This window comes from Dromiciops gliroides, chromosome 4 (genome assembly GCF_019393635.1).
Source record: "Dromiciops gliroides isolate mDroGli1 chromosome 4, mDroGli1.pri, whole genome shotgun sequence".
Taxonomy (NCBI): Eukaryota; Metazoa; Chordata; class Mammalia; order Microbiotheria; family Microbiotheriidae; genus Dromiciops; species Dromiciops gliroides.
This window is the reverse complement of record NC_057864.1, coordinates 3099920-3112152: the sequence shown is the minus strand read 5'-3', so window position 1 is coordinate 3112152 and position 12233 is coordinate 3099920. Positions and strand designations below refer to the sequence as shown.

General features: G+C 50.0%; 1 protein-coding gene across 1 annotated transcript in view; it reads right to left on the bottom strand.

The window, feature by feature from the left end:
• Positions 1-12233, bottom strand: part of SLC44A5 (solute carrier family 44 member 5) — a 349369-nt gene that overhangs the window by 70917 nt on the left and 266219 nt on the right. The window contains exons 4-5 of the mRNA XM_044005170.1: positions 10263-10347; positions 3951-4035 (exon numbers count right to left, since the gene is read on the bottom strand). Of these exons, the coding sequence (XP_043861105.1) occupies positions 3951-4035; positions 10263-10347 (170 nt within the window). The remainder of the gene's footprint in view (positions 1-3950; positions 4036-10262; positions 10348-12233) is intronic.

The following is a 12233-nucleotide window of genomic DNA, read 5'->3' as shown; positions in this document are numbered from 1 at the left end:
TGGGCCTGACATAGATGATGGTGGTACCCTACAAATAACATGGGAAACACAGTCAGTGCAAAGCTTTCTCCTAAGAACCTTCTACATTCCTCCCACAAACACTGCCTCTATCTGTGGCGAGGAGGGTTAGTGAACTTCACCTGGCCTCGAGGTCCTCTCTGCATAGAGCCTTCGTACAGCTCTCCAGGTGCAGTTTATCTTTCTGTTCTTTTTTTTTTTTTAAGTGAGGCAATTGGGGTTAAGTGACTTGCCCAGAGTCACACAGCTAGTAAGTGTTAAGTGTCTGAGGCGGGATTTGAACTCAGGTACTCCTGACTCCAGGGCCGGTGCTCTATCCACTGTGCCACCTAGCTGCCCCTATCTTTCTGTTCTTAAAGAGGACCAATGACATCCCCAAGGTGATGTTGTGACTTGTGCATGCACTGGACAAGAGAGGGGTAGAGTGGAGCAAAGTACCAGCCTCACTTTCTCCTCCAGAGTCCCTGGAGTCCCACAGATAGATGCAGAAAGAAGGACAACCCCTACCCTTAATGAACATTTATAGTCTAATGGAGCAAGACAAGACCTGAAAGAAAGCTAGCGAGCAGGCAGGGGAAATCAAGATACCTAGTCTAGGAGAATGAGAGGAAATCTGGGGGGAAAAGGACTGAAGATGTGACAGATTTGGGTAAAGACACTCACTGTCTCCCCATAAAATGTGCTGGTTCCAAGTCTGGCATTGTTCACTATGCTATGGCCATATACACTGGATGCATGTAGATGTGTACCTATGCATCTATGAATATACAACTACATGTACATATTCAATGATACAATATTTGGACAAGGCCTGGAACATAGCGGTGCTTAATCCATGCTGGCTCCCTTCCCCACCCCCTCCGTACACACACACATATACCTACCCATGATTAAAATGCCAAGTGCCTTCTGTTCAACAAGAATCGACTCACATCCTATGCCAGCTCTAATGAGCTATTAAACAACAACAAAAAAAGAACAACAATACAACCCCCTCTCTACTCTGTCTCCCTCCATCAAACCAATTTGTTCATTTCCAATAGGATGTTGATTAGCCAGCAATCATTGTGCAATTAGCCAAAAATGAAGGTCATTGGAGGTCGGGTATTTGAGTGGATCGCTGCCTGTCCCCCACGTCTGGACCATGTGAGCGGTGAAAGTAGCATACAGTGTGGGCTCTGCAGAAATACACCAGCTTTCCTTAGTGACTGCGCAAAGAATAGGGAGGCCACTTGTAAAAGAATTCTGGCTAATTAGTGGTCTTCTCTCTGCAGGAAAAGAAGCTCATTGAATTAGGTCCTCTGCTCTCTCCACTCGCACCCCTACTCCTAATTCAAATGAGATAATGCATGTAAAGTGCATGGTGAGCAAGCCTTAGAGCGCTCTCTTAACACCAGTGATCCTCATCCTCAGCACAACAGGCTAACAGGATTCAGGATGAGAGCGGGGAGGGGCCTTCTAGACACTCCGGTCCAACCCATCCATCTAACAGATGAGGGAACTGAGACCTAGAGAGGAAAAACGCGTTACCCCGATTTTTAACATTTGTAAATGAAAGCTTGCCACCTCCCCCCCCCCACGTGGTGTCGCCAAGATGCCCACGCTGTGGGAGAAAGAAAAGCACGTCCGCAGGATTTCCGAGAGCAGAAATCTTGTTTTCCCATGGCTAGCTTAATACGGCGGTCCTGGTCAGCTTGGTTCGCCAGTGCAAGCTCTGACCGGGTGACTCCAGGCACGTTATCTCAATCTGGCTCCGCTTCCTTCTTCATCTGGGAACAGATACTGTTTTAGACGTTTCCTTTTTGTCAATTGCCTTGCTTTTGACGTCAATTTCATTTCCAAAGGAACCTCCCTTCTCTCCCTATTTCCTGCAGCGCAAACTCTCATCCACGTCTAACAGTCTGAGCCAGGTTCCATGCCCACAGTGTCTGGCTCAGATCACACAGCTCATATGAGAGCCAGGATTTGAACTCAGATCATAGATTCAGAGCTGCAAAGGATCCATGGGGCCATCAAGTCCAAGGCTCTCACTTTATAGATGAGAGATCTGAGGGTAAGTGACTCTCCCAGGGTCGCACAGCTCGGAAGTGAGTCTAAGATGGCGTCTGAACACAGATCTTACCCATTCTCTACACTGTTGCCTCTTCAAATAGAGTCTGTGGCCTCCCGAGCATCCTTGACATCAGATCAGTTTTCACAGCAATACTAAGATGATATTTGCCATTAAAAGACTCCTCCTCTTTCCAACTACACATCTGGGGGGAGGCCAGATTTTTTTCAGGCAAAATAACATATCCCAATAGTTCGAATGTAGAAGCAGATACAGGAATCCAGCTGTCTTCTAATAAGCCAGACATTAAAGAGATTTGCTACTCTTCTAATTTATTTGGTTTTGAAATATTAATATTTTTCATAAATATGTATGTTAACATGTAATATATATTATTTTTATTTTAAATGACTCAATAACTTATTATTTTTTAATTTTAATTTTTGGTTTTTTTTTTATGGTGGCAATGAGGGTTAAGTGACTTGCCCAGGGTCTCACAGCTAGTAAGTGTCAACTGTTTGAGGCCAGATTTGAACCCAGTTCCTCCTGAATCCAGGTCTCTCTCTCTACCGGAGCTTCACCAGCGGGCTGTGTTCTCCCGCCTTCTTTCACAACTCAAATGCTGCGCTGGTTAAGAAGCCTGCCTCTTTACTGCGCACATTCACACTCGCGCCCCCCCCCACACACACACACACATCAATGGCCTTCAGCCTTCAGACCTTACAGAACACCTAGCTGTGTAGATCTTATTACACAATCTTTTGTACCCCCACTCTCCCTATGGGTGACTTTCTACACTATACCTTCCGTGACCTCTGGTCTCCCACAACTTAACATAACAGACAATCATTGTTGACTGACTGATCCGCATATGCTAGCAACAACCTCTGCTCTACTTGTAGCTTGCTGCACATCTTTTGTCAAATCCTTTGGCCTCAGTTTCTACATTTGTATAAGTGAAAAGGGCCACATCGGGGCTTCCGAACCCGGAGTCCACAGATCTGTAACGGACAAAGTCCAAAGGGCTCAATGAACTTGGACATGGAAAAAAAGGATGTCTTTATTTTCACTAACCTCTAACTATATTATTTCCTTCAGTTAAGACTTAAAAAAAAATCTAATTCTAAGAGGGGCTTCATCGGACTGCCGAGAAAGGTGAGAATCCCTAGCCCAGACGATCCTCAGGGATCCCTCTACCTGAAAATTCTGTGGTCGCTGATGCCGGTGGTCTTAGGGGGGAGCATGAGGGGGTGGAACTTATGATTGGATTGGTTTGGGGAACTTCCAGTATGCAAATCACCTTCACTGATGCGGGCGACTTTTAGTGGTAGAGAGACGCCTCTTTCTGCCGGAGAAGTTCAATGACTCGCGCATGTCCACACAGCTAGTGTGGGTCAGAAGCAGGGTTTGAACCCTTTGCCACGTCCTGATTCTAAGGCTAGCCCTAGACCACTGGTTCTTTTTCATCTTTGCATTCTACAGGGCCCAGGAAACACACGGATCTGCCTTGTCCCTGGGAGTCCCGGCCATCAGCCCAGAACTCCCTGGGAACATCTAGACTCCTCTCCCGCTAGAGGATCCAGTTCCGTTCAGTATTCACCAACAAAAGCAATACCATCCTGTTCAGTTAGCTTACATTCTACTGGGGAGAGAGGGAGGGAGGGAGGGAGGGAGGGAGGGAGGAGGAAGACAACAGAGAGGAAGGATCCAGTAGGTTCACAGATGAATCCCTACCAAGGAGCCACGGAGCAGTACAGAGCCATTCCCAGGCCCCGAGAGTGCTAACCCCAAGGCAGGTGGATCGTCTCCCAGAGGGCTTGGCACTTGAGCTGGCCTTCAAAGGAAGCCAAGGCAAAAGGGAGGCATTTTGTGCTTGCCTTACCTGCCTGGTCGGGCACTGTAGCCTTGTTAGCACTATGGGGTTGGCACACTGCAGAGTGTTAAAATAAAACAACAACGTCTTCTTCCTATAGAGAAAGACAACAACAGAAAGAGAGTTCAAGTCAGGGAATGTGGAAACACCTGCCATTTTGGCCCCGCGCATCCTTGCCCATAAGACCTGACCCATTCCTATTTACTTTCAGGGAGACAAGCCTTTATTGAGTGTGTATTCCATGCTAAAAGCCACTGACTCTGTGAGCATTTCTTTATCATTACTGCCTAGTGAGCCTGGGATGGAAGCCTGAACATCCAAGCATCTCATTCTACAGAGGAGAAAACTGAGGGCTGGGGGAGGTGCTTTGGAGTTTTTATACTAGTTCTTGGGCAACTGTCACCTCGAAATGATGTGCGTGATACTGACACAGGTGCCTGGAGACTACGCCCTTTTCCTAGTGAATGGACAGTTAATAACAATGAGTTTGCTTCTTGCGCTGTCTGTCCCAAAGCCTGTCAAATGGTCTTCCCACAACTCTGCAGTCTCTCAGCAGGCGACCAGAAGACGTGATCATGAATAATCAAGTTATGTGCATTCAGTTGGAAGGTTCCTTCAGGCCCCCAAGGCTCATGGGAACCAGCTTCTCCGACGCTGGGGAGATGGCTCAGCTCAGAGCTAAGCACTGTGTGGGAGGGGAAGGGAAGGATCCTGAGAGACTGGGAGGAAAACTGATCATTGTGGATTGTTCATCCAACTTAGAGAATGTCTGGGAAACAGGAATGAGAAAATCCGAATTAAGTTGACAGTTGAGTTCCTGGACTCGCTTGTGTACACTCGGTCAAGGTGATTCCTCTGTAAAGGAAAAACTGGCTTAATTTATTGTGAAGATGCCAAGCAATACCCCCAACTGCATCCAACAACCAAATGACAGCGTGTGTGTGTGTAAGCTTTCCCTTTTCCCTATGCCCAACACCCTGCATAGATAGGATACTTCCTCTGTGCCCACTTCTGCTAAGCATGCCAATGAAGGCACGAAGCCCAAAGTTCGCTTGAGCACAGCCTTCAGGAGCCGAAGTTCCTGCAGTGGCCAGAAGATGGCGCTGATATCAATCTAGTGCTTGCTGGTTGAGCAGTCATCCATCCTCCAGGAGCCCAGGTATCCCGGGAGAGGTCCCAGCCAAGATGCAGTCCCAGCCAAGGGCAGCCGCGGAGACATCTGCTGCTGCATCCGGCCGGACCTTCCCCAGCTCCCCAGGGTGTCAGGACCCCCAGCCCCGCACCTCGGGCCCTTGTTTCTCTGAATTTGGTGCCTCCTCACCTTCATCTGTGGATCCCTCCCCATCACCTGGCTCGGGCCTGGACCACACCTGAGATCCCACTGATGTGGGGCCTCCCAAGTAGAACCGTCCCTACCAAGGTCAGCACCCCTGCTCTGCGGCTTTGTCTAAGAGAGCTTTTAGGGCATCTGCTGGGAGGCTAGATGTGACTCTTCCTGGGTCACACCACCAGCATGGTTCAGAGGTGGGATTCCCTGGCTCTGAGACCAGCTCTCCCCCCCCCCAGGCCAGGCTCAGGATGGGGGGACACTGGTCCAAAGTAAGCTCCGCCCCGCCCTCACGAGACTGGGGCACGATGTGAAGCCCTGACTTTCATCGATTTCCCCACGTTCATCACAGGGAACCTGATGCAGAGCTGAGATGGGGTCCAGCCCCAGATCCAGAGCTTCCCCCCACCCCACTGTGCCTGACAAGTCTTTCCTCTGGCTCAGACACTCCCTAACTTAGCTGCTCTTCCCAAGACAGATGAACACAACAAGTGAAGGTTCCCTTTAAACACTGTGTTTTCTTTGGACAGAAAGGGACATTGACAAGGCTAATAAGCCCCAAGAGGATCCAGAAAGGGAAAAATCGGCCAGGGGAACTTGGCAGTATTTGGGTGCCTCATGTGGACACATGCGGACTTTATCTCCCCAGGGTCCTCACCGCCTCTGTCCACCGGTATGTTCATAGGCATTCACAAGCTGTCTCCCCTTTAGAACATCAGCTCTTTGAGGACAGGGACTACTTTGATTTTTGCCTGGCACCGCACATAGAGAGTGGTTCTCAGGCCCAGGAGAACCCAGCTAAAGGCCTGTGTTTGCCACATGCAGGCTATGGGACCCTGGCTACATCCCTTCCTCTTCCCTGCCCCAGGCAGCCCTCAGAACCTCTGAGCTAGAGAGTGGCTGCACTGGGCAAGAGTGTGTAGTCACAGTGTCCTGTCCAGCCCCCCCCCACTCCCATCCTCCTGGTCTCCCCTGCTCTTCACATACTGCCTGCCACATGGTGAGGATCTAAGAAATGCTTGTTGGTGGATGAATTTCATGGGGGTGGTATTTACTCCCTCCATGGATAAAAGTCACTAGCCTTCTGCACCTTGTCATCTTGCGCAATTCGTACTCATGTTCTTTTCCATGAATCAGGACACCCCCAGAGGCCTGTGGGTCGTACTCTGGTGCTTTGACTACCTCCACCAGAGCAGAGTAACCCTCCAGCTGCCCTGGCCCCGCCTGCAATCCTGCCCCAGGACCCGCCCATCTCCCCCCTTAGGGGCTCACTTTGTAATCACTCACCCCTCATAGCACTCTGCAGCCTGCTAACACTCCTCGTGCAGTTTTCCATGGCCTGAGAAATTGGAAGCAATGTCGAATTCCCATCTCTGAACCTCAGGCTCACGGAGACCATCTGCTCTAAAGTCCACCTGAACAGGAATCCCCTGGTAGGACCACCTTCCGAAACCTCTGCTCATTGTCCTAGTAGGGCCAAGCACCTGCATTCCAAGCGAAACATCACGAGTGCCTTCAACCAAACTCACAGGGCACCGTCTCCAAGTGCTTTGTTATTGCGGTCATTCTCCTGGATGTTCACACACCTGGTTTATTGGCATCCTTCGAAAACATCACACTCAGGATAAAGCTCACTATTCCAAGTGTTGTCTGGCCACTCCACAGCACGGAGCCAGGCTTCATTCACCATGGGATGGGGCAGGATGGGGCAGATTCTTATCATCCCCAGGAAGACCAACTGAAACAGGAAGCCTAGGCTTCAAAGACCAGACTGAGAGAACAGGCACCAGCCTAATAGGTCCCCTCCCGCCTCCAGCCACTGCAAGGAGGGAGAGGGTGTGTGTGTGTGTGTGTGTGTGTGTGTGTGTGTGTGTGTGTGGGTGTGGGTGTGGGTGTGTGTGTGTGGGTGTGTGTGTGTGTGTCTGTCTGTCTGTCTGTCTGTCTGTCTCTATCTCTGTGTGTCTCTCTGTATCTCTCTATTTCTCTGTGTCTCTGTGTCTCTCTCTGCCTCTCTTTCTGTCTCTTTGCCTCTCTGTCTCTCTGTCTCTCTCCCTTTCTCTGTCTCTCTGTCTCTCTCTGTCTCTCTGTCTCTCTCTGTCTCTCTCTAACCTTGTTACATACTTCTTGCCTCCTACACGCTGGTCTTCTCTCTGTTCCTCACACTCTATTTCCCACCTCCATGCTTTTGCACTGGTCATCCCCTCACCTTGAATATACTCCTTCCTCACCTCTGTCTTCCTTCAGGACACAGCCCTAGCACCACCCTCCACACAAAGTCTCTCCTGATCCCTCCACTTTCTAGTCTTTCCGTCCCAAATTGTACATAAGTACCTTATTATCCTTACCACTTATTTATTTTTGCATTTATCTTCCTAGCATTTCCCTACCTGTATATGCAGATATGTATGTACATGTGTATGTGCATGCATGTACACACCTGTATCCACATGCACTCACACACCTGCTTGTTGTCTTCTCCCATTAGAATGTAAACTATGCCAGCAGGGACCGTCTCACTCATTGCATGTGGATTCCCAGAAGCCAACCTGGTGCCCAGCACAGAGCAGATGCTCAGGACATGGTGGAACACCCAGCCCCTCTTTTCAAACACACTTCCCTTTTAAATGAGGTCAAAGACAGCAGCATGAGAGACTGAGCACTAGTCTGGCTTTAGGAAGGTCTGAGTTCAGATCCTGCCTTTGATGCTACCTAGACTGTATTCAAGACATTAAAGCTCTCTCACCCTCGGGCTCCTTATAGATCTAGAATCTAGACTATAAGAGCACTTCCCACACAGGGGTGTTGTGTCATATAAGGAATAAACGTAAAGTGATTTATAGACCATTAGGCGCTTAGAGAAATGTCAGCTGTCATTATTTACTGTAATTATTGCTCAGAGACACACACAGAGAACTCCCAAACTGTCGTATTCCTAAATCAGTGTGACTTTTCAAATGCAGGCTGCTGGCCTCATGACACTGAGCTCTGATCATCTCAGACCCTCCCAGCAGAGTCGAGATCTCAAGCCCAACGTGTTCTTATCCATCAACATCCTCCACGCTCGACCCAGGAGTGCGTGGGAAAGCCGAACTGCATTCTGTGTAGACCCAATCTATTTTCCCCCTTGAACCGAATGTCACCCAGTATCTGCGTTTGGGCACACAGCCATGAATGAAGACGCCCTTTCCGGCCCTCAAGGAGTGGGCTTTTCAGTACCAAAGATGTGCAGTGCACCACCCATGCTTCCTGGAACTGTCCCAATTCTCTGCTCTGGTATAGGCTGTGGGACCCGTGTCTGGTGGAAAGAAGTGGGGCAGCGGCTGGGGTCCAGATCCCTTTTTGTCAGAGAGAGTTTTAGTTTTCAGTGAAACCTTGAAAAGCAGCTCTAAAATAACTTTTAGGGCCAAGGGACGGGAACAAAGAGGATTTACAGCACCTCGAGCGCGCTGTGTCCCCCTCGTCCTCCGCCAGCCGGGCTCCGCCTTCTGAGTCACTGAGGTGACGAGCCAAGAGCTTCTGCACTAGGTCAAAACTCAGCCTGACCGAGTTCTGAAAGTCCCTCCCAGGGGCCTTTTACAGGAGCGAGGCTGCTCTCCATGACCTCCAGCTCGAAAGCATCCTGGGCTCCCTGCGTGATCTATTAAGAACCAAGCCTGGGAATGTGTCTAAACCTTCCTTGAACCTATTTTTATCTTCAGCCAGGACCGCCTCATGAGGGAGAGAATTCTGCTAAGAAAAGGAGGTCCTTATTTCCGTTAAAAGTTAGGGTTTTTTAGCCCCCCTCCTCCCCACACACCTTTCTCGACTCATTTCCACAGAAGGAGAATTGGGCATGAGGGCTCCAGAGATGTACGGGCCATCCCAGACGTGCATGGCAAGGGAGAGGTGCCCACTGGGGAGTGGGCGGCAACTTCCAAGATGGAGATTTGTTTTCCTCTCCTTTTTAGGCGAAAGGAAAGGAAAAGATGAATGTGTGGTCAACAATTGAAATTGTGGTTATCCTGAAGCAGAAAGAAGGAATTTCTGGAGAATATTAAGTGTTGTTTTAAGTTTTGTCATCGTAGTTATTCAGAGCTTTGGCAGAAGCAGCCAAGTTGACCGGTGAGCTCCCAAGTACCATATATCACGATGTCTCCAGGTTTTTTCCTGTACTTTGAAAGGTATCCCAGAAGAGGGATTGTCCTTGTTGTTTCCCTGCTTTAGGAACTGACCAATGATAAGGGACGACACTCACTCTGCCCATGAAGGCTGGCACTTTCTTTGTAACTGAGAGTCACACAGAGTTGTCTGGGACCCTGAAGGATGAATAACTTGTCCAGGGTCACAATCAGTCTGGATACTAATATGTGACTTGAACCCAGGTCTCTCAGGCTGATTTCCAGCTCTCCATCCATAAGGCTGTGCTGCAGAGGGGCCAGGGCCTCTATTCTTGCCTTCCAAGGGGACCTTCCATGAAGCATCTTAGGAGATGAATTCTGATGAACCAGTTGGTTCGATCCAACATTTATACTTTCAGTTTTATGAAGCTAGGTCTTCACACCATCCCAAAAAAATCTGTGAGAAGATGATAACCTCATGGAAAGTTGTCCAGACTATGTTCAGGAGTCAGAGGCGATGAGTTCAAATCCTACCTCTCACATTATCTGAATAACCTTTGGCATCACTTAACCTCCATGGGCCTCAGTTTCCTCCTCAGTAAAATGGGAAAGGTGATGGAGTTTCCAATTCTAGGTCTATGTGAGCCCTGTGTTTCTTCATTTGTACTGTGCCAAACCTTATGAGTGGTAAGAAGGTGCCACTAGGAATGGGGGGAGCAGGGAAGGAAAAGGAGAGAAGAGATAAAGGGGGGGTCCCATCCCCGTTGGGCCTGATTTTCCTCATCTGTAGAAGGAAGGGGTGGGAGCGCATGACCTCAGGTTCTAATGGGGGGGGGGGTAGGCAGGGAAGGGACTGAGGTCTCTGTGATGACAGGCACACCTGTCCCCCACACTCACTCATTTCGGGTGTTCTTCTGGCCACAAAACTGCCCGTAGCTGTCGGTAGCGTAGGCCACTTTCTTGGCATCTCCATGTGCCCAGGCTGCAAGAAGAATAAGAATGACATCAGGGACAGGCAGCCCAAACAGCCGATCTCTCCCCCCCCCCCCGCCCCCCTTGAAGCCCTTAACCCGCTTCCCTGGGCGGAGATGACCAACTTCCATCAGGTAGTCATTTCTTAATGAAAAGCGCCATGAAATATGGCCGAGTTCATCGGAAAAGATGCTTCTCTCCATCCCTCCGGATGCATATGGGCCGGGGCCAGAACATGAGGTAATGCACTCAGAGGGCGACATTTATGGAAATGAGCAGAAGCCATTGGCGGGACAAGAGCGTCCTTGGCCCAGCGCCACGGCCTGATGGCTCAGGCCCAGACGACTTCATGGCAGAGGAGACAAGTGCACGCTGAATAATATGATGTCACCGTTTGGTCTCCAAGGAAAGGGGCCCCACCTCGAGTCCTTGTTAGGAACAAGGGAGGGGCGGCACAGCCCCCAGTGGGATGAGCTTTCCCCTGAAGGGGCTGGCGGTGAGTCTCGAACAGACCCCACGTGGCTCCCACGGAGGGGGGGCTAATGACACCTCACCCTTGGGTAAGGTCAGAGTCCTAGAGGTAGGGGCCTGACCACCTCAGAGGTCATCAAGACCAACCTCCTGCCTGTATAGAGGAGGAGACTGAAGCCCAATGACTCACCCAAGGTCACACAGCCAGGCTCCAACCAACTTCAGAGACAATGTTCCTTTCCCGTTATTTACCCTCTTTACCCTCCTTGAGGTTCTGAGATTTCCACATCCTGGGTGCTCCCTCCAGGGATGCTGATGGCTGCCCTTCTACCCTTGGACAGTCTCTGTGAGAGGCTGTGGCCCCCAAACTCACCCCCACGGCCCAAAGGGAGCCTGGGGGTGTTCTCAATCAGTGACTTCCTGCTGCCTCTGCTGGTAATTATTAGGGCCTTTAAAATGCAGCTGCTGGAATCAATCAGTTCTAAAAGGTGCCTTTCAGCGTTATCTCCCTAGAATTCTATTCAATCCTTTTTTCCTGGAAAGGTGAAATAGTTACTTTGGTGGAGGCCACATGATTCCTGTTTTAATATTAATATCCTTCCCATGTGGAAACTGACCGTCTGGGCCCAGACACATCTGAGAAGTGCCAGAGCCAGAAATCGAGTCAGGGAATGGGAGCAGCCTGCTGGGGTGGGTAGGGGTGAGAAGACCTGAGTTCAAATCTGCCTCAGACACCTGCTAGGTGGCGGGAGGACCTTGAGAAAGTAATTTCCAGTTCCCTCTTCTGGGAAAAGAAGAGATTGGCCTGGCCGGCCTCTAAGGGTCCTTCTAGAATTGATGACCTAAGAGTTCAAGGTAAATGCATCACTGGATGCTCTCAGAGCCTTCCACAAGCATCCTTCTCCAACCCATCACTGGCCGAGAGTCCTAACAGTGAAGAGCATTTCCCCCCAGCTCTTAGTCCAGACTTTTCCTTTAAGGATCTGAGCACCTTGGGGAGCCTCCTCAGCCTCTCTGAAGTCGGAGGCCAGACGACTCGTCCTTCCTCGTCCCCCGGGTCGCCCTCCCCTCCAGACTTTTCCCGATGGGGTGCAGTCCTCTCTGTGCTTCAGATCATTTCCCATCCCCAGACAACACTGAGCTCCGGGCTCCTAGCGCTGAGGCCCCGACCAGGCCACATTGTAGATAAAATACAGGAACACACAGAGCTCTCGTTTTTATATGGTCTGATGACCAGAGATCCTGAGAGTCGAAATGGGGCCATCTTACAGATGAGAAGACTGAGCCCCAGAGATGGGAAGCGGCTTCTCCCAAGCCAAGGAGACTGTCAAGCACCGTCCTCACAACAGGTCCATGAAGCAGGGAAACAAGTGCAATCGTCCCCATTGTTTGACAGCCCGACTGAGGCTCTGCGATGTGACGACT